At 31.5% G+C, this 22,544-nt stretch overlaps 1 protein-coding gene across 1 annotated transcript in view; it reads right to left on the reverse strand.

The window, feature by feature from the left end:
• SEMA3D (semaphorin 3D) overlaps positions 1 to 22,544 on the reverse strand; it is a 167,859-nt gene that overhangs the window by 100,562 nt on the left and 44,753 nt on the right. The window contains exon 2 of the mRNA XM_016130733.2: positions 7,945 to 8,133. Within this exon, the coding sequence (XP_015986219.2) occupies positions 7,945 to 8,095 (151 nt within the window). The 5' untranslated portion in view covers positions 8,096 to 8,133. The remainder of the gene's footprint in view (positions 1 to 7,944; positions 8,134 to 22,544) is intronic.

The following is a 22,544-nucleotide window of genomic DNA, read 5'->3' on the forward strand; positions in this document are numbered from 1 at the left end:
TGACCACTGTAGACCTCGGTGATTTTTATATATCTTCTTAATTTCAGGGATGCTCTTTGTGTGATATTTTTATGGCAATATGACACCAAATATTACTTCATATTATTGTGTAACTTCATCCACTCTACGAACCTCCACAGATCAATGTTTAGAACAATGCTCTTTATACACTTAAATTTTAATTATTATTGAATAATAGGGTTGGATACAGGCAAGTTGTAGTATAAACATTATTGAACTAAAAAGCAGGTGACTTGGATCATTTTTTTAACTATCCACTTATGCGATCTTGGGCTTATTATTTAACTTTTCTTGAGTTTTATTTCTAAATCTTTAAATATCAATTTTCAAAACATAGATAGTACTTACAATATATTTCACTATATCAAACTGAATACATTCCTCCTTGGACATATTACATTTGTTTACCCTCTCTTTCTGTCTAGAAAATAGTTGACATTGATAATGAACCAGAAAATGGTTTATTATGTAAAATAAGCCACTTTTATTATTATATGTTCTAAAAGTAGCCCATTTTTAGAGAAAAAAGTGGGTCCTAATATTTTCAATAGATTATGGATTATCCCACATCTCTTCTGAATCTCTTCTAGATTATTTTAATTAGCATATAAATATGCTGTTATTTAGCAGGTGAAAAAACAAATCTCTTGATCACATCGTTTTTCCAGCTACTACTGCCCTGGCTCCATTACAGGAAAAGTCCTTGAAAAACTATCTCTTTATCTATAATTTTCTCCAGTCCCTTAGCCCATGCTCATGAGAATCGATCCTCATTGTGCTATGGCTCCCACACTCAGGGGTACTGCTAGAGCTTTCATCAACAACAATAAACTTGTGTTGTTAAATCTTATGTTAATTTTTACTTGTCACGTTTCATGACACATTAACTGAATATGACACTACTGAAAAACCCTTTTCATTTACTTTTTTCACTTAACTTCCTCTGCGCTACAACTCTTGATTTTTCTCCTATATACCTGGGCACTTCTTTTCAGTTCACTTTGATGCCCATTCCTCCTTTTTCTAAGTTGCCGACTTGAGAGTATCCTAGAACTCAATCCTTTGAATTCTTCTACATCCCTTAGTCATCACACAGACTCTCATGGATTTAAAAATGTCTAAAGGCTAACTGCCATATTCATATCTCCAACTGATATCTCCCATAATCTCCAGAAGTTATATACTCAAATGCCTTGATATCTCAGATATCTAATAGCCTTCTCAAACAAATATGTTCACTTGATCTTCCAAAACTGTCTTCTTTTACAATCTTTGCCACCTTAATGGAAACTCCATCTATACACACACGCACAAACACACAAAAATCATGGATAAGATTTGACTTTTTTATCTCTTTTTACTTCTTTATCTCTTATTTCCTATCCAGTCCATCAACAAATTATGTTGGATCTATCTCTTCTCCTCCCTCCACTGCTACCAGTATTGTCCATAGACTATCATTTCTCACCTGGACTATTACAATAGCCTCAAACTTGGTTGCTCATTTCCCTGATATTTCCCTTTCAGTTTATTCACGACATGAAACCAGAGGAATTCTGTAACAAAAGTCAGATCATGTAACCTCTGTGCTCAAAATTCTCCAGTGAATTCCCATAACACTCAGAATAAAGCCAATGTCTTAACAATGGTAACAGTAAGAGGACTAATTCTTCTTCCTTTCTTTTAATTCTCTGATTGAATCACTCTTTTCCTGTCCATCATCCATTGTTGTTTAATTAAGCTACACTGTCTTTTTTAAGATCCTTAAACATGCGAGACACCCTTTTATCTCAGGATCTTTGTACTTGCTGCTTTGTTTGGTGGGGAGAAATTATATATATATAATTCTCTCTCTATATATATATATATATATAGAGAGAGAGAGAGGGAGAGAGAGAGAGAGATGAGACTTTCAACTGTTTAAGTATTGGTAAAAATATCACCCTCTCAGTGAACTCTTCCCTGACCACCATATTTGACTGCTATATCCCCCACTCTCTGACTTACTTTCTTGATTCAGTTTTCTCCACAGTACTTATCTTCAATCTTGCTATGTAATGTACTTATGTATGGTCTTCCTTTCCATATCAGAATATAAACTACATGATGGCAGAAAATTTTGCCTCTTCTATTTCCTTGTATATCCCCTTGTTGCCAGAATGAGACCAGAAGCATAGTGGACATTGAAGAACTATTGTTATGAACATTGACAGTTGAATGTCACATGCAAAATAAAATCATCCTCAACCCCTTAAACTTATGGAAGCCCAATTGTACAGTCTCAGTTTAAAGAAAATACATCTGGGAAAATAAGTGTGTCTATTCTAACATAGTATATTCACCAAAAATTAAACCATCGATGGCTTGGTTTACAGAAAAAAACATATATAATTTATGGGAATTCTTACTATAAGATTGATAATACTTCTTTGCCAAGTACTTTAGGGGGAGGTTTTCAGAGCAAGCCATCTCTTTTCCCATTAATTTGACAACAAAGATGTCAACTTTAAATATCATACTATAGTCTGAACTCCTGAATGGTTTCATGATTCATTTAAACCCCTCTAAAGTCTACCAACCACTCTAATCAAGGTCAAAAATGACCTTTTTAACTGTAAGAGCTTGTTAACTACTAGAAGACCACAAAGGTAAAAACACTAGAAAGTACCTTCAATAAATTCACAATCTGTGGGCAGTACTTGATTGAGGGAAACTAATTGTAGTAGAAAATGCATTGGGAGTAAAGAGAAGAAAATTTAATATGTATACTATAAAACCCCAAGAGTAAATTATATAATATTTTTTCAAAATTGTTTACCTGGTTTGGGAAACCTTCAGTCCTGGAACAACCATTAACATCTTGCAAGATAATGTTGCACGCACACACACAAAAAGCAATAATTGACAAAATATGAAATGCTCACTATGCCAAAAACTGTTTTAGGTGTTTTAGGTGGATGAAGGCACCCTCACAACAACCTAATTAGAATTAAATAAACGCATTTAGATTTACTGTTAGATTTAGCCTGTTATGATGAAGAAAACTAAAGCACATAAAATTAATATCCAAATAGCTCACAACTAGTTAACAGCAGTTAACAACTAGCAGTCTGGCTTCTGAACCTGCTTTCTTCTACTGCTACATCATTGCAAATTGATAATCGAACTAATATTAGATTATTCAAATCAAATGAGTTAGATGACTCAAAGAGCCATGACTCTACATGTGACTCATGTCACATTTCACAGCTAAATTATTTGTAAATAAAGAAAAAATATACAGACTTATCCACTCATTTATCAAAAAATTCCAATCAAAACACTGTTCTGTCAAATACATCAATGTTTAGTTATACAATTACGGATAAAAAATTTAAAGGTGATTTCATGTTTTTCCTTTCTATGAAAATACATGTAAGTTTTGGAGGAGCAAAAAATAATTAGTAGTATTGATAGTTATTGAAAGGATCATGCTGCCAAAGAAATAATGGTGAAACCTTGTATATTTTATATCTTGACATTTGCATTCATGAATATACAATGTTTCCTTCAAGGGCACAAGGTGGCAAGAGCATGAGCCTTGAACTTGAGAGATGAAAACACACAACATAGTTCTGCTACTTAATAACTTCTTGGTTTGTGGCAAGGCCTTATGGCTCTGAAGCTCAGGTTTTCAGGGTGTCTGAAATAAAACTGAGACATGGTGAAGTCTAAATAGGGTACCTAGAGCCCACTCCCCTGCTGTATTTTCTTCATAGCACTTCCCACTATTTGAAATTATATTGTTTTGTTTGTTTACCTGTTCATTGTTTGTCTCCTTATCTGGAAAAGAAATTCCAAGAGGAGTTATTTTTCTCTGATTTAAAACAGTGTCAAGTACACAGTGGTCGCTCAATACATTATTTGTAAAATGGATGAATATATGTTAACTATTAAGTGGGTTAGTTTCCTTCCTGATGTCTTATATGTGTGGGTTCAGTGTTGACCAGCTGGTGCTGTGTAGGTTTATTGTGATTCTTTGAGATACCAAGAGTTTTGGGGGATAAATATTCAAATAGAATTGACAGTCAAACTGTCCTCATGCCAGGCTCAAAAGAATAAAGAAAAAAAAAAAAAGACCATATGATAGATATACACCTTTATCTATATTTATTATAAGCCATTCAAATGTAAGTTAATACTAAAATTTAAAATAGAAAAGAGAAAAAAAGTTTAAAAATTAAAAAAAGAAAAAAGATAAAAGAAACTATAATTCATCTAAAAGATAAATCTTTGTATATTGGTTAATTTTCATCTTTCTCTTCCCTCTTCAAAGTTTTTGTCCATTTCCTCTCTAGGTATATTACCTATCTCATCTTCTGGAGTTTTCCAAACAAATAACATTGCAGATATGAATGATTCCTAGGTATAAATATCTTCAACCCATGTAAGTTCTTTAGTGATAACTGTGAGATAGAAAATATTTACACTATTACAATATTGAAGTAGGTCATCTTTCAAAAATTATTTTTACTACAGCTGTAGTATAATTGCACAAGTTGCTATGAGAAGCCCAACTTGTAGGGAGGGATACACACACACACACACACACACACACACACAAATATATATGTATGTATATATATTCACTATACATATATATATATATATATTCACAAAATCCAAAAATATAGAACATCCAATCTCCAAGGTTTTTTACTTGTTACTTGTTACTCAAGAAACAGATTTAATATGAACAAATGTGCAAGAATTCAAAATATGCAACTGAAGAGAAATCTCTTTATACAACAATAGAACCAAACAAGCTCCTGTGGATTTAGAGGTTCAAAACTAAGTCTTTATCAAAGAGCATTCTTTGGATAAAATTGTTATTACATTTCTGTTGGCCTTCAAGAAATCCCTCAAAATAATCTTGCAGCTGTTCAAAGTAGCCGGCTGCATCTCTGGTGAGCACCTAAGGAAGCATGAATTGTGGAAAGCAAAGAAAACAAAGCTGATTTTGTGCCCATAAAAATTAGTTTTATTGCAAACAAAATTAATTTTTCATTTTGGCTGATTTTTCTAACCTCACATTCTTTCATTGTTTTAGTGCCCAAGGACAAAATTTTAGGCTCCCTCAAAACTACCCAAGAAATAGGTAGTTCTAGCTGACCTCAATTCATTAGAGTCACACAAGAAAGAAAGAAAATGCCAAGGAAGAGTTGTGATTATTACTTCAAAATCAAAATTAGAACGGTGATATACAAGCAATTTTCCTCACCAAATTCAAAATTAGCAGTAATTCTTGTCGTAACTTTGTTTATTCAGGAATAGGCCACTTTTAAAAAGTAGAAAGTCAGAATTTGAACTACTTCCTTTCTAAACTCTCGGATGTGGAACAGAAGTGGATAGGAAAACTGTTGAAACTCTTGAAAGTAGATGGAAAACGTAGAGTTCACGGTGCTGAACTGATGATTTTCAAAGAGAGGACTCCACATTCTTTAAAGTGGAAAAAGGAGTGATCTGTAAAAGTGTGAAGCTGCCTATGTCTGTTGAGGGTGAATTGGGAGATTTCCATAATTCTTATTCTGCATTGACTCTTTGTTACTGCTTACCAGCCTTTGATATGTAGATAGCTTACCTGTAGATTAAAACTTAAAATGATATAACATTTCAAAAGTATACTGAGTATAAAAAGCCATCAAAAGAATAGTTCTTTTTGTATTTAATCCAACACTTATACTTGTTTTCCTTTTTATATAAGCACTAGATGCTGAGAAGAGTAAGAAAGTACAGAGAGATAACTAATACAATTTTGAACTCCTGCAGGGTTAATTCCAAGTCTGAAAAATATATTCAACAAAAAACCTTCTAACTACGGATAAACTAGTAGCAGCTATATGGAATTAATATTTTCCTGTTTTAAGGATAATTTGTTGTTTTCGAATGATCAGCTTACCACATTTGATTTAACATTTTACAATCACTGGAATGAAATTTTGATTGTGAACACAATTTATCACAGTGACGATTTACTTTTTTTCTCATAAATTTATCAAGGGACATAAAACCTCATAAATCTGTAAACCTCTTTTAGCTACCCAGTGATCTTAAACAGACCATGTGGTCTTTCATCTCCATTTAAATCTGACAATTGAAAAGCATATAATCAGTTAGTCAAATATCAATGAACATAATGCTTCCGTAAACTTTAAAGTTCACCCTGATTGGTAAATGACCCAGGAAAGAACTACTTAAGTCAAAGGTATGAGAAAAAGCATTAGGGACCCAGGTTCTATGCAGCACAGAATTACTCAGGAGCTGAGCCATGAAGTAATTTGAGACGCTGGCAAATTTCTCAATTTCTCAGCACCTCAGTATCCTCATATATAGAAAGGGAATGATAATAGAAAGGATGGCGGTGAGGATAAAATGACATGATTCACACACAATCCTTATACTAATGTTTTGCTCATAATGAATCCACGATTACTGATTATTAACTATTATTAAAGTTTCTTTGCAAGTCTGATTTATTTTGCATTTTTCACCCATATCAATGCAATATTCTGTTGTTATTCACTACATCATAGAAACCAAATAGAGTTCCTTTTTTTCTTCCCTTTAATTTCTTTATTTTCAAACTTTCTATATATTATTTGTTTTTAATATTTATTTTATGTTCTGTTCTAAATATAATTTTAAATACCAGAAAATAAACAAATATGATATATGCAGTATGATGGGCTGTGAAAAGTCCATATACTTGGGTCATCCACATCTCTATCAGGACAGAGGGCATTTCCATAATCCCAGAAAGTTTTCTCTCTCATCCCTTTCTAGTCAATCCTCCCCTAAACAGCAATTTTCAAATTATTTTTGAAAGGCAATTTTCTGATTATTTTTTAAACCATAGTTTTATCTGCTCTAGAAACTATAGAAGAATATAAAAACTTAAAAATAGTATGTTTAATTCATGAGATGTAAATTTCATACAAATACAAACATACAAAATGTGTAATGGGTATATATAATATGCTATTTCCACTTCCACTTACATTTGACACCAAATTAACTTTTATTATTGATATTTGATTTAAATCAAAAATATCCTCAAAGATCAGAGGATATCAAAACTGCCAGTATAATTTTTATCTGGTATATTAAGAATAAAGGAGTCTGAGTCCCCTGCATTCTTCACATTATTTAAGTATTAAAGCAGTCAAGGGTATATCATAGAAAAGAAAACAAAAGAAATACATCTTTGAGCATGAAACTTGGCACTCTCTGTCTACTTTCTCTCTTCTTCACATATATGCATATTACACATACATATATATGTGTTATACATACATGTACACAAGAAGATTAAATATAACTCATTAATTTTGCCATTATATCAATTTAAACATTTAAAAACAATCATCTTAGCAAACTAAGGATTTCCTTTCTTAGTTTTTTCATCTCTATATTTTAAACCTTTCACGTTGCCCTTTTAAAATAATAAAACACATATATGCTTGAGATGTTAAAGGTATTTTAGGCTGTTAATTTTTTGAAGACTCGTTACTGTTTCAAAAAAAATCCACTCTAGGGATAAACTAATTAGAAGCAACTATATAGAATTAATGTGTTTTTCATTGTTTAGGGATTGAGTTGTTTTATAGCTGTACTGATTTTAACTTGAAGACCATAATTTCCTAATTTTACTAATCGGTAGTTGATAATTTAAATAATAGGGTGAAAAGTGTATGCACATGAACAGCTTTAACATCAATTTTCCTCATAAAAAAATAAATAACTGATTGGGCTTTGTGTTCTATAATAATATTTTTATTAACTGATGACAATACTATAAACATTTTAGTGAAGTCAGCATGCCTTTTTAAATAAAAGAAATACAGTAATCAAAAGGACATTTAAAAAAAACATTTACACATTTACCTTTGTAGGTTAGCTTGAGTCGTGGAATATCTTGCTTAGAAGTTCCAATGACCGGAAGAAAGAACACAGGCATGCTTAGCACCGTCAAGGCATGAAAAAGATAAAAATAGTAGCTTCTGGACTTTGTTCTCTCATCTTTATTAGCATTCATGATGAAAACAATGTCTTCTTTGAAACACTAGTAACAATCTAAAAATAAGAAAAGACCAATTAATATAACAAGTAGCTTGCATATTTTCTTATACTTACCAAATTATAAATTTAAGCATGTATATAGAGTTAAAAAAAATAATTGCTCCTTCTCTCTTGCTTGGCTCTTACAAATTTTTGCAAAAAAAAAAAAAAATGAATCAGAATTGAGTAATAAAATTCAGGTCTGGCTTTACTCAGTTGTAGAAATCAGTGAAAAAATTAAAATCAACAGTTGATGTTTACTAGCATCTTTCTCTAATAAAAATTTTTAATGCAAATGTAGAAGAAACCAATTCTTTCTGTAACTTGATGAATTCTTTGATCACATAAAAATACTGGTAGAATCCTACCTTTTCCCCATATCATCCCCAAAGAAAAAGATCCCTAAGCAAAAACAAACAAAAGTTGTCATTTTGTGGGAGCTTTTCTCTTGCTTCTGACTTAAAAGATATTTAAAAGTCTACTTAAACTTGGAAAATTTGGACATGATCAGGTCAGGGCTACCAGTACAGATTTTAGATCTGGGACAAATACAATCTCTCCCATACTAATCTACACAGGGCAGCACTGAATTAAAAACAAACAAACAAACAAACAAACAAAAAACTATAAAATAAAAATGAGGGAGAACGTGGTTATCAGGTCACCACAAATAAGCTGCCTTGGCTGTCTTTGCTAAGACATAGAATAAATCAAAACTTATATTTCAAACTAATTCTGATAATAATTACAAATACCTTCATTGAAGATTTATGTATACAAGATACTTATTTAAAAGTTCTTATATAAATTTAATGACTTAATGCTATCAAATTAATTAAATAAGGAGGCCATTAGGCTGATGTAGCTCTAATGCATAGTGGCCTATATTAGCAAACCTAAATCTAAGCCTGTAAATGCCTCAAAGTTATAAACTCAAAACCTTAAAGACAACCAACCACAAACAGCTATTTACATTTTAAGCTATACCCAATCAAATAAGTTCCTTTCTTTGCTTCTGCACGTTTTTTATATAAGTCTTTTCCCTGACTCCTGATGGTGGAGTGCTCCTAACCACCTCTAGTGTGGCAATGCTCAATTCAAATTGACTTTTGCTCAAATAAACTCAAACGTTTTTAAATGCTTCCTTTTATTTGTAATCAATGCCAATGACAGCCAAGAAAGATAGGTAATTATTTCACAAATGAGGAAACTGAGGTAGGAGTTAAATAGTTTTCCGAGTGTCACATGGCAAATAAGAGATGGATTACAACATTCGTTCTGGACTTTAGCTAAAGTCGGCCTTCTAAACCCCTAAGTCTTTGGGTGCTCTTCATTACGGTGAAATCAAGTGATCTTTAACTCTTGGTGAAGTCCTTCAACTTCTCTTCCCTCTTCACAAAGCTACTATTGTTTTTCTAAGAAATACCCACAGAAAGGCTCTGTTATGCCTACTTCCAGGAAAAATTCCAGATGTAGAATCTACTTCAGCTTTTGTCCCAATAATTTCTGTACTTCCTTGGTGATAGCTTTAGCTATATATATATATATATAAAAACATATATATATATATATAAAGATTATGCTTTAAGTAATTTTCTAACTATTTAATATCAAAATAAATAGTTTATGTCTATGTAGTTTAGTTTTAAGAGACAGTCTATAAGTGAATTTTTCTTTTGGCAGATCAACTCTTTACTAAAACATCTCACAGACTGAATATCAAGGTTCCATGTACCTTACATTTCAGAAGTTAAAATCAATCTGGAAAAGTGAAATAAAATAAAATGTAAGGATGTCTTAATTTATTTTTATATATGACAAACATTTTAAAGATAGACTACAAATTTTATGTTGCTTTTTCATGAAATGTTGAACGTGAATGCTTAATACATTACATTCTCTCAAATATTTTAATTATCTTCAAAGATACCTATAGGAAATACCAAACCATTGTCTTGTGTATAATCTATGTATATTTAATTCTTTGATTTATGAGATTATTATAAATACAAATGTCAAGTTGATTTAGATGTTAATTTAAGAATATTTATTAGATATGTCACATATCACATATTTTATTTATATTACATGACATTTCTTGATGATTTCACCTAATTCAATATATTTGGGAGGAAACAGAAATGTATTTCTAATCAAAAAGATTTTTATCTTCAGGGGTCCTTTATAAAAATGTGTTTTTAAAATTTCAATGCTACATATTTTAATATAAAACACTAATAAAGTCTTTATTTAAATAGCATATTTAAAACAAACTCTTAAAAAATAAATTGGATTTATTTTAATTAGCCTAATTAGCTAATAATAAATTAGACTAGTAGGACAACATGTTTATGCTATTCCCAGAAAACAGAGTCACTTCATCTGGTCTACAGAAAAGTTTAACAGGACTAACTCTAAATTATCTGAGTTGAGAATTAATTTCTTAAAACATGTATCCTTGTAACTTTTCAATTTAACATTTACACTAGTAAAATAAATGCATTCTTTGACTTCTGAATTCTCCCTGAAAGCATACTGCTTTTATGTAAATAAGAATGAATGAATATATATATTTATTCATTAATAAATATATATATTTATATATATATATAGTCATTAACACCATAGCTAAACCCCAATCATTTATTAATGTGAGAAGAAAGATAAGATTCTTTTCTGAAAAAAGTAGTTGATTATATGCAAATGATTAAAGTAACATAAAATAATTCCTAAAATTGAGATATTTAAGAGATGTTATGGAAAACAGCCCAGAGGAGTATCACATAGGTTTAAGCAAGACAAAAACAGTTTCATAGAGAACAGATAAAGAATTATATAAAGCAAAAAGACACAGTTCAAGAAAACAGTGAATCCTAAGTTAAGGGTTCCTGAAAAGCTAGAAGCATGATAGACTTGGTTAGCTTGCTTTGAGGTGAAAGCAGAGAGTGTGACATAATCCAGTAGGGCAAAAAAGAGAAGATACCAAAGAAAAACTTGACTTAACTCTTAAATGTGCCTCACATCTGTTCTGGTACCTAATATATTGACACAAACCACGCTTTTACTCCCCGCTGGCTTTGGTATCAGATCACGTGTGCTGCTTCCATCCATAGTCACCAGATTTCTCTAATCCTGCTTGCCTATTCCTTTCATTTTTCTCTATATCCACACATTAGCAGAACATTGGTATCTGACTGTAGCAGATTCACAGGCTTGCCATATAAACATATATTCTTCCACTTACTCATACCCTCTGAAAAAAAGCGAAAGGAAAACTGGCAAACTGAATGCAGAGATTGAGTGTATATTAAATTTCTCATTAGGCTTATTTTTTTTGAAACTCTCTCGACATGTGAAGTTCTACTTTTTTCATGACATGTAACAATGCATGTAATGTGAATGTATGTTATGCTCAGAGGCAAAAGAGAGGAAACTTTCCATGTGTTCATTTTATTAGCAATAATGACCTCAGTGCAGGGCATTTCCTGGGAATTAATGGCCAGTTGGGGTTAATGGCCCTTGGCTATGTATTGAGATATCTACTCCTCCAACTGGTCATTAATCGCTACGACATGCCCTGTGCCTCTAACACTATAAGTTAAGAAGATTGATGTTTTGGTTTTCAATGAACAGTAGTCATACTGTTCCATGTAACCCAACCCCTTAATATTGTTAAATAAGTTAAAAATCAAAGCATTGCTTTCCTTGCTACTATGACATTCTGATAAGTACCTACACGTGCTGAAATATATACTAAGGGTGAGGGACAAAATAGAACAAAAATCTCAAACCTGCTGGAACTTTTTTTAACTTTAAATATTTTTCTACTATAAAACAGTCACTCTCTAATACCTGCTGCTCCTGATTCTTTGTTTTTCTTCTCAACAATCCTTTATTTCAATAATCTTTTAATTGAGATAATTTATGGGTTCGATGTATTGCCAACAACCTCCCCACTAATCTATTGATATTTTGCTATCTTCCTATGCATGTTTATGCGTGTGTGTGTCTGTGTGTGTTTTGTGTATGCACACGTGTGTGTGTCCTGCATCTGGGAGGAATTATAGAGAGAAGTAGGTGTGATTTAACCTAAAGTGGGTGGATTTAGTGAATTGCATAGGTTATACTGCATGCTACTGTCTGTAACAAGCTCGACCTGGAGCCAATTAACTGCATGTAATCTATTCCAGATGTTCACTGGGACAAACAGCACTCTTGGGGATCTTCAGATGTGGAGCCAATAGGGAGTGTTCTGATTATGAGAGATTTTTACACTGTTCCACTAAATCAGAAATCCAAATGCATAATCTAATACTCAAGAAGGTCTTGTGCCATTTCCCAAAGGGATACAGAGTCCAGAACTTACTAGATGGATGGTAACTCATCAAAAATATTATTTGAGGAGCAAGGGATATAAAATTTTATATGTGAACTTCATTGGCAAACCTATTTATTTATAACCACTCATTTCAAAAGGCATTAAGGCAAGATAATGTATAATCTTAGTAAAAAAGTAGATTCTCTACATAGAACAAGAATTAAAATACACAATAAGTCTTCATACATAAAATCTTGAACATTTAGATTTAGGATTCTTTCTAGGGTGTGTGTGTGTGTTTTTGTGTGTGTGCGCGTGCATGCGTGCATGCATGTGTGTGCATATGTGGGGGGGGGGTCGGGGAAAGGATGAAAATAACCCTTGGTTTTTTAATTGATAAAGAGCTATTTGTTCTTCATACCTTTGTGGTATGAAGATTCACCTGAGAATTTTTTTAAACTTAAGATTCAAAGAGATATGACCATATTCAAATTAAAAATACTAATATCCATATAAACTCATTTTGGCCTAATTATAGCTCCTAGTTTTGAATTATTGTTTGATTAGATGGTTTTCCTATTGAATACATAAGACAATTATCAGTAACATTACTTTGTGGCATAAATACAAACAAGAAACCAAATAGAAATTATAGAAGAAACCTGAGAGCCAAAGAGAAAATATAGGCAAACAAAGAGAAGCTTTATATCCCACTGATTGAGTGCAGTGATATCAAGGCAGAATGCAAGTGGTATGTATGAAAGATAAGCAGGATAGAGCATGAAATGCTAAAACTTTCATATACATTTATCTTATCTCATCCTTTCTAAATATTTCTTTATGTGTGTTCTAATATAACTAATATCTTACTACTTTGTACAGTCAGGGGTATGCAACCACTGCTCAAGTGTACAGTACAATTACCAATCAGTAGAATTTATAGGGCAGCAATTTTTGGTTGAAAAATTTTAACTGTCCATTAATGGGCTTCATTGCTTTCAGATGTCATGAATTCCTCATCAACTGACATATTCCCATGGAGTGTGGAATACCATTTTATTTTTCAGATATCATAAGGAAGATATATTTAATTAAATGTTAATCTATTTCCTAACATCTTTAAAATAATAGCCAGCGATATTTCACTACATACCAAACTAAATATGGACAACATCAGTAATCAGTTGTCAGTAACTCTTTGTCAGTAAAAATAAATCACACTAGTTACATTTTGATTTTGCAGTGATTTAAACACAACATTTACATTCCTAAAATACACAGAAAGTATATCGTTGTGTAAATATCTGCTCAGCAAAACATTACTGTTACATATTGCTTGAGTTTGCATGCTTTATAGCCTTGTACTTATTATAGCCAGATAAAATTCTGCAGGATCTCTAATGAATCTATATTAATAGAAAATAATGTAATAGTGAGATTTCAGAAGATACATGTGTAATCTATTAGATTTAATACTGTGGATCGCATTTTTTCCCGAACATAAGAGTAACAACAAAAACAATACTTTATGTTGTGAAGCGGACGTAAAGTAACCAAGTCTCCAAGGGCCAAACTGCTCATAGTTGACATTTACAAAATAATAATAATAATAAATCACTGTAAATAATTTTATTGCTACTCAGCCTCCTTATCCTAAATATCATATCAATTTGCTACTCAAAGCAGAACACCGATAGCTACCAATTTGTAGATCAGAGAAATTACCAACAGTATAATTATAGTCAGTCTCTCTCTAAATTTAATTAATGCACAATTCAAAGATTCGATATTTTTCCTTTCAAATTCTCACACTCTAGAAAGCATTTTAACCCATGCACTATTTTTGTGACCAAGATAAATCTTATTCTTCACGCTTTGGCATCCTTATATGCTTTCTGAGAATTATAGAATATTTTTAGACACTATATGGAAACATTTATAGAATTATAGAAATTTTAAGGTCTGCCTTTTGTGTTCAAAGTAGAAATGCATATTAAGGTGATTGTTTTTTGAAATGTAACACCCTCCACCTCAAATATTCTGATATGTGCCCTCTACTGTTTAAAGAGTTGTTTTTTGTTTGTTTGTTTATAAGTACGAAATTGAATGGAGGAGATTAGAAATTACTGCAATTAAGAAGAAGAAACAAAGTTAAATTTGTCAAAAGTTAAAATTTAAAACACAGTTTCTGGGATGCATGTCTTGCAAGTGTTTAGTTGCTACATGTGGCTCATTGTTCCAATATTGGACAATGAGATACAGAGCATTGCCCTAACTGCAAATGTTTTATTAGTGCCAGAGGGAGACTGGGAAGAGCCCATAGTCATGGCCACTTTGTTGAGAGCCCTTCTCAATCACCAAACACATTCCCTGGACAATGTGGACCCCAGGGCATGCATTTCCCCTGTCTCTCCCTGCATGGAACACACCTCACCTATATTGCATTGCAGAAAGAGTTCTGTGCTTATGGTCACCTGACCTTGTGTTTGAGCCTGGCAAAAGGACCTTAGCAAGTGATGTACTTTCTCTTTGCCTCAGTTTCCTCATCTGCCAAGATCAAAACTGTTGAGTGCAAAAAGAAAAAAAAAAAGGAAAAAGAAAAGAAATGCTAATGGATTGGAATAATTGCCTATGAAGTATCTTGAACCAAGATGACAACCATTACTATAGTCATTATCACTAGAAATATAAACAACAATCATTAAAAAACTATTACCACTAAAAGTGCCGGACAATTTTTTATTTGTTGATAAAAGCAGCCTTGTTCAGAGTCATCTGTTACTGATTTCATATGCTAAAAATAAATAAAATAACATTAATTACTTTTATATTTAATCATATTAAATTGCTATTTTATTTAATTTTTAGCAGCTGGATTGGATCAAATATCATGAAATTCATCTCCGATATGAAGACAGAGTTCCTAAATTTTACATATGGCACTTGGTTCCATTCACCCACTGCCTACTTTTAATCCCAGTGTTATATTTATAAAGTTAATTATTTAAATTCTTCTTCACGTGCAAATGGGATGCCTCACCTTGCTAGAAATGTTTATTTTCCTAAAATGTTGCACTAAACAGTGAAGAAATAAACAAATAGTGTTAAAATGTTTAGCACATCTTTTTCCTTTAATAAAAAACAAGGCTACATAAGAGTCCTTTAACTTATCATGTGTTTTGATCTCAAAAGTACATGCATTCCTGGAGACTTTATGTGAATATGAAGTTCACATTTTTCCTGTTATGTGCTGTTTTTTAGAAGAAGTTTGCTGTTAAATATTGGTGTTGCTGGTGATTTGATTGGATTTCTTGGTTTATTTTAAAATTATTAGGAGTTTTAAAGACAATCTTTATAATTTGTCTATATTCTGTCTTAAAAACATTCTTTTCTTAATTTATTATTTATTAGTTTTAAATAGTTACAACTCTAAGGTTCTAAATTAAACAATGTTGACACATGTTATAATTTAGATTTAGTATAGGAACTTATTTAAATACTATTTCCTATACATAAGTGGTTTTGTGTAATAGGTTAATATCAGTTTTACAAATTGGCAACTTATAACTTCCATATATTATTCTAGAGGATGTAATGCATTCCCTCATTCATGGTCCTATAAAATTTCCAAGTGCACAGTTATTTCTGCTGTTACAGAAACCATGGGGCCACTAAGTTAGTTTGCACTTAGACTCATACATTTTATCATTGAAGAGTCAATTTTTAAAAACACGTTAAATCCATTTATTGCCCACGTTAGCAGAAATGTTAGATACATATTATAAAATCTGGGAAAACCTTTATTAGATATGTAACGATGTAACTTAAATTAAAAACTAAATGTGTATTTCAGTAAAGAAAGTTAAAATTTTGGCTCTTTACCAAAACTTCACTCAGTTTTGATAATAATGACATTCTTAAGAGGTACAAGGAATAAAAGAGAGAGGGGCTTCTCAATAATAAACACATACTTAATTCTTATTTTATTATTATTATGAAGGAAGTGACATAATTGTATCTAGAGTGCTTCCAATGCTACTCATTTAAATCAAATCATGTAATTTTTCAATAAAGGGAAATAACTAAATACCCAATAAAGTAATGGCTTCACAGAAACCCTTAAAGTAAAAATAGATAAACTTTGGCGAATATGTATAATACTTGATTTGAGATTTTTACTTGTATTAAAAAAAAATTAAAAGAATTAGATTTTTCTTTCCTTTTTTTTCCCAGATAGAAAACTAACCTTAAAGGAGGAAAATAGGGACCTCTGGGCTATGTGTAATTGAAGAATACAGTATATTCAATGGTATATTCAAAATATAGCAATGTCGGAAGCCTGTAATTCAATATATCCTCTGTATTGGATCTTAATACATTATATACATACTTTTTAAAATTATTATGCCTTTATCCATCTATTCTATTTATTTCAGTGTAGTAGCATTTTCCATTCCCACATCTTGCCTTTATTTTTAAATAGGTATAAAGATCTTTCATGAACTCTTCTTAAAGTTCTTTGTTTTTTACTTTCTTTAAACAAATGACAGTGCTAAACATGAAGCCACTTTAAGAAGTTTACATTCAAAAACAGTTATATTTTATCCGAGATCAATTTTTACAAGTGATTTTACTTATATTAAAATTGCTATTTTATTATAAAGTATATATTTAAATTCATACCAACTTACGAAACATGGTCGATTTAACTTTATTATTAACACTTTATAATTATATATCATAATATAGCAAACCTTTAATATATAGTAGGAGCTCAAAATAATTTTTAGTTTATTGTTTATAATAAGCCAGAAAACGAGGAAGCAATATCTAATGACCAAAAGCATGCAAAATTAGATATTATATTAATATTCATTAGTTAAGTTAAAAAAAGAAAACAACCCTCATTTACATTTAAACCACTCCAGATCTGTAAACATGCCAAGAATTATTTATAACAATGTCTGTATTTATAGCATACCAAAATGTCTGTATTTATAGCATACCAAAGATTTGAGATTGTCTCTCCCACAGATCCAAAGAGCTATTGTAACCTTGTAACCTTGTAGAACATCTTAAGTATTTGCTAGCGCTAAGGTAGAATATCAAAAGCACATATTAAAAATTCCTTCTATATTTGATAATTACTCAAATACATAGTTGCATAAGTATTTAATGTTTATATAACATGAGTTTTACTGAATTAAAAATGAATATTTAAATTCATGTTTATTAGAAACTAATAAAACTAAAAATAAATATGACAATGTATTGTATAATGCCAAATAGTCTTATTGTAAAATGATTAAATTATTTATCATTAATGCAAGTTTTAAACTTTATACATATCATCATACGAAAATATATTTTAAAGTATGACACTATAACACTTTCAGAAACACTATTAGATACATTAGATATGTAATACAGAAGCTCAGTGTACACTGTGTTACAGAGCTTATGGGTAAAGCTGAATTAATCCCTCTTACTTATACCCTCTTAAAACATATAAGAGAGTATTTCTTGGACTCACACATTTGTATTTAAAAAGGAATTTGCAATCACTCAGCACATGAGCAATATGCCTGTGTAAAGAATGGACTGTGATGCTGTCTTTTGAAATATAACTGAAATAGGATGTACCAGAAATTTCGACTTCTTTACTTCACTCAGCTCCATTTCTAAATACCCTTCTGGTCTTCCCTATGTATACATATTTTGCCTCTTAGGGGGAAGAGGGGTGGTGCACAATTGCTCTGTTGAAGCCATGTGCCGAATATTTATTTAGCTATCCAATATCCCTTTCCACTCTCATCACCATCATCCTTATCTAATTCCCTATCTACTAGTATGAGGGTGGTTGGTGGGTTTTTTTTTTTTTTTGTCTTTTTTAGATATAATTGACCTATAACATTGTGTAAATTTAATCAGTTTCTGAACTGTGTTTAATCTCATCCTTATAGCCTCAGCTATATCTGAAAAACTGGATTTAAATGGCCATCCCAAATCTTTCTGTCTCACTTAAGATAAGCAGCAGAATTCTGAGTTAAGCACAAAGTTATAGGGGCACATGTCTCCATTTTTTAAAAATGTATTTCTCTCTTAGAGAAAATGTTATACATATCACATTCTATATGACCTCTGAAGTAGACTCAAGAATGAATCTAACACTGTAGTCTGGATTTTAAAATACAGAATTCACCTTAGATAATCTCTCAAAATCCTCAGTAATTGAATTCATTTACTTTTACCATGTGTAACAGCAACCAGGATAAAAGTATTAAATTTCCCAGGGGTAAAAGCCCTGGCTAAGAGATAGTTAGGGCTGTAATCTCTGTTTTACAATTATCAGCTTTACGATCTGAGAGAATTCACTTAATTTCATTAAATCTCGTTTTCTCAACTATAAAATAAGATTATTAGGTCTTATCTGATATGATTGCTACAAGAATAAAACAACTCATGGAAAGGACTTAGTACCTGGTTTAATACATACCTAACTCTCAAAAAATGTTAGCTTAAAGGTCTTCCATTTTTGCATGGACTTTGATAGCAATTATTTTTCCAAAGATGAAGTGAATATGAAACTTGAAAGAAAACCTGGAAACTCCCATGTTCTCTTATCATGCTTGCAAACATGTTTGTGTAATTTGGCATTAAAGTTGCCAACCTTCATTTTATAATTTATTTTTTCCTTAATGCACTATTAGATAAGATCCCTACTACAATAATAATAATACATTATTTTCTCTGAATTTCCAATTTGGCGAGTCCATATGTACTGCTAAAATTAAATCCTAAACAAAAGAACATATTTAAGCCCTTTATTGGAGATGAAAATTATTAGAAAATAAAAATTTTAAAAGAGTAAAAAAGAAATGTTTTTTTTATTTTAGAATATTCGACTTGGGTTATTAAATATGTTTGAACAAAAGGTGTATGAAGGAGGTCTTAGAACCAAATTAATATTTAGAAACAATTTAGATAGTAAGCAAACTGAAAGTTACTCCTGAAATCTTATCTGGATATTATAAGAGCCAAAAGAGTTTATACAAATGAAGAACTTTAGCTTTAATAATAACTGTTGTACTTTTTCAGAGTATTCAAAACAATAATCTTTTATAGTACAGTAAAAATCACAGTTTAAAAAAACTGTCCCAAATAATTTTTAGACCATTGCCTACATCTTACAAGATTTACATTTGTATCTTCCCAAACAAAGGTGATCTCCATCTGTGAACATATATACTTCTTTTAAGCCACAGGAAGGCAAGATGAATTGATCACATTCACTATTGTATCTCTAAAGCCTAATATGGTGCCTGATACAGAATAAGAGATGAGCATATATTTGTTGAATAAAAGAAGTAGTCAGTCTCCTCCTCCTCTTTCCATGACTGACCCACCTGTTGGTATATGGCGACAAAGTAGCCAAAATCTCTGTTTTTTATCCCTGTGTGTGATATCATGAAGATAGGAAAAACTTTTGCAGCTGCAAGACTGTAGCAACATAAAGGAACTTTGGGATCAAACTGGAATGACCCATGGCTGCTACAAAGATTCATCCGCAAAGAAAAATATAAGAAGTAACTGAGTAGATCAGGGAGATTTTTGGTATTGCTAGGTATCTTTTTTCAAGAGTTTTCAGAATCACAATTTTCTCTAACTTCGCTTGAGAATGTTACAGAAAGTCCCTCTATGGAGAGGGGCTATGAAACCGTGAAGAATTTGAAATTTGGAGTCAGGTGACCCTGGGTATAAATTCCAATTTTATCATTTTCTAGACGAGCATTTCTTCAAAATTTAGAAAATAATTTCAACTTTATTATGTTATTCAATTTGAAATAATATACATTAAAATCTGTCCACATAGTATCTGTAAAATAAACATTGGCCATTGTGATGATTATCCCTTATTACAAATTAGGATAGTTCCATACCCTCAACTGAAAGTAGTCTGCCAAAGAATCCTGTTGGTACCTACGATTTGGAAGTGAGCAAATGCCCATTAGCAAGCTAGGAAATTCTGTTGTTTTCCCATATCATAGCCCCATTGTCTTGGTCGAAAATTTTTTAAAAAATGATATTTTAATGTGATTCTTACTGTCCCCTTATACTTCCCCTTGCTCTCCTTCTGTCAATTGTTGAATTTTATCCAGAAGACAAAGCATAAAATTGAACATTAACAGAAATTAAGCACATATTTAAGCATTCCTCTTGTTTTTATAATTCCCACATTCCAAGGACATTCACAGCACGAACCTAAGTAAATGCACATCCAGATTAAAAAAGGATAGAAGAGCAGTGTCTAAGTGGTAAAACATGCAAGCCACTTAGAGAAAAAAGTAGAAATGTAAAGATTATTGCTGTCTTGGGCAAGAAAGAATGTGAAGCTCAGTTGTAATAGTGCATGCATGCATCTTCTGGAATGTCAGAGAAGAGCAAAGAATGACTATTGTACAACTTAAACTTATACCCTGATGTACGTCAATTATATATACATATATATATATCACAATAAAACTGGAAAAATTATTGATTATAAAACAATGAAAAATAGTTTTATCTAAAAAAAATGGTTTTTCAGACATCTCTTCAATAAAACTGTTGTATCGCATTACTCTAATAAAATTAAGAGTTTTCTTTTTAAAAATTACCCTGTGTACTATTTTACTTGTTCACTCAGAAAGGGCTGACTGCCAGGAACTGTGATAAGCATCAGTATTAAGCAGTCATGCAACTTTGATTTTTTTAAATATTGCATTTGTTTCATCTAAAACAAGAGTATACACAATCCATGTAATGCAAATTTGTAAATTTACATATTTTAGGAAAATAATTATAATCCATTAAATAGTATTTAAAGATTAAATTTATAGTGATCAAATCATACAATCGTCTACAATATGTTTTTTCACTTGAAGTACTATAGAAAAGGTAAAATCATTACCATCAGAAGGCAAATTATGCCTTATTACTGCTAAAAACAAATCTGCATCAACTGGAAGATGACATTTTCAATTTTTCTATTTACAGTAATTTGTTACACAAGTCAAACTATTAAGATCTAACTTTTTAAGTATATGTCAGCTTCTCCAGTTATTATTTTATAAAGGATGCAGAGATCATGAGCAAGGATGAATCATGTTATAGCAGAAAGAGCATTACGTTAAAAGCCTAAACACCTAACATTCTGCTTTGTCTCATACAGGGAATCTTAACTTCAGGGATTTAGTTAACCACCCAGTGTTAGAGTTCTGTTCTGTAAATTTAGTATGTTGCAATGTCATTAAGCTAACAGGGATATTATATAGTTCTAGTAACATGCATATAAATATTTTTTAAATGACTAACAGACAATGTACATGAACCTGTTTCTTGAAAGAGATTAACTTTTTTATTTAATTCAATTTTGCTTTCTTGAGGAACAATGTTATTGGATCTTATTTAGTGCAGTCAGATAACAGAAAGCCTACTTTCAGATATATTTCAATTTCTCCTTATCAAATAGAGAAGTAACATGTATACCAAAGGGAAAAATGAGGGATTATCTGTTCTTTAGCTATCAAACAAGGTTGTCATCAGTGTCAGTGATGCCTTTTAATAATGTACATGTTATTTTATCTCTAGCATTAATTTTTTTCTACTCCAAAATCAAGGCCACTAATGGAGCCCGAGTTGCTATGGCTGTTTGGCTGGGTTACTACAGTTAGTATTCTGGACTATCTATGCCTGTAGACTACAGTCCTGGGAGTGCCTAATGCTTCCAGATTTGTTTTTTTTTAAGTGTTTGCTTTCAAAATGCTATCTCTAACCTAAAATATAAATTCTCTAGCTTGGCATTGTCAGTGCCTTCTTTACATAAATCACTTTCTCTCTCTGTTCCTCAATGTGCACTCCCTGTTCCAGTCAAGATGATCACCAAACACATGCCATCGAAGTCACGTCCAAGTCCTTCTCCCTGAGCAACATGGCCAGCCCTCCCAGACCCAGTTTCATACACACAGCATTTCTGGATAAATTCCAGGTCAAAACATTCACTCTCTATCAGGATAACAATGACACACTTTTCTTTACAACATTCACTTACTCAAATTATCTTGTATAT

The sequence above is a fragment of the Rousettus aegyptiacus genome, unplaced genomic scaffold (genome assembly GCF_014176215.1).
Source record: "Rousettus aegyptiacus isolate mRouAeg1 unplaced genomic scaffold, mRouAeg1.p scaffold_m13_p_13, whole genome shotgun sequence".
NCBI classification, from domain to species: Eukaryota; Metazoa; Chordata; class Mammalia; order Chiroptera; family Pteropodidae; genus Rousettus; species Rousettus aegyptiacus.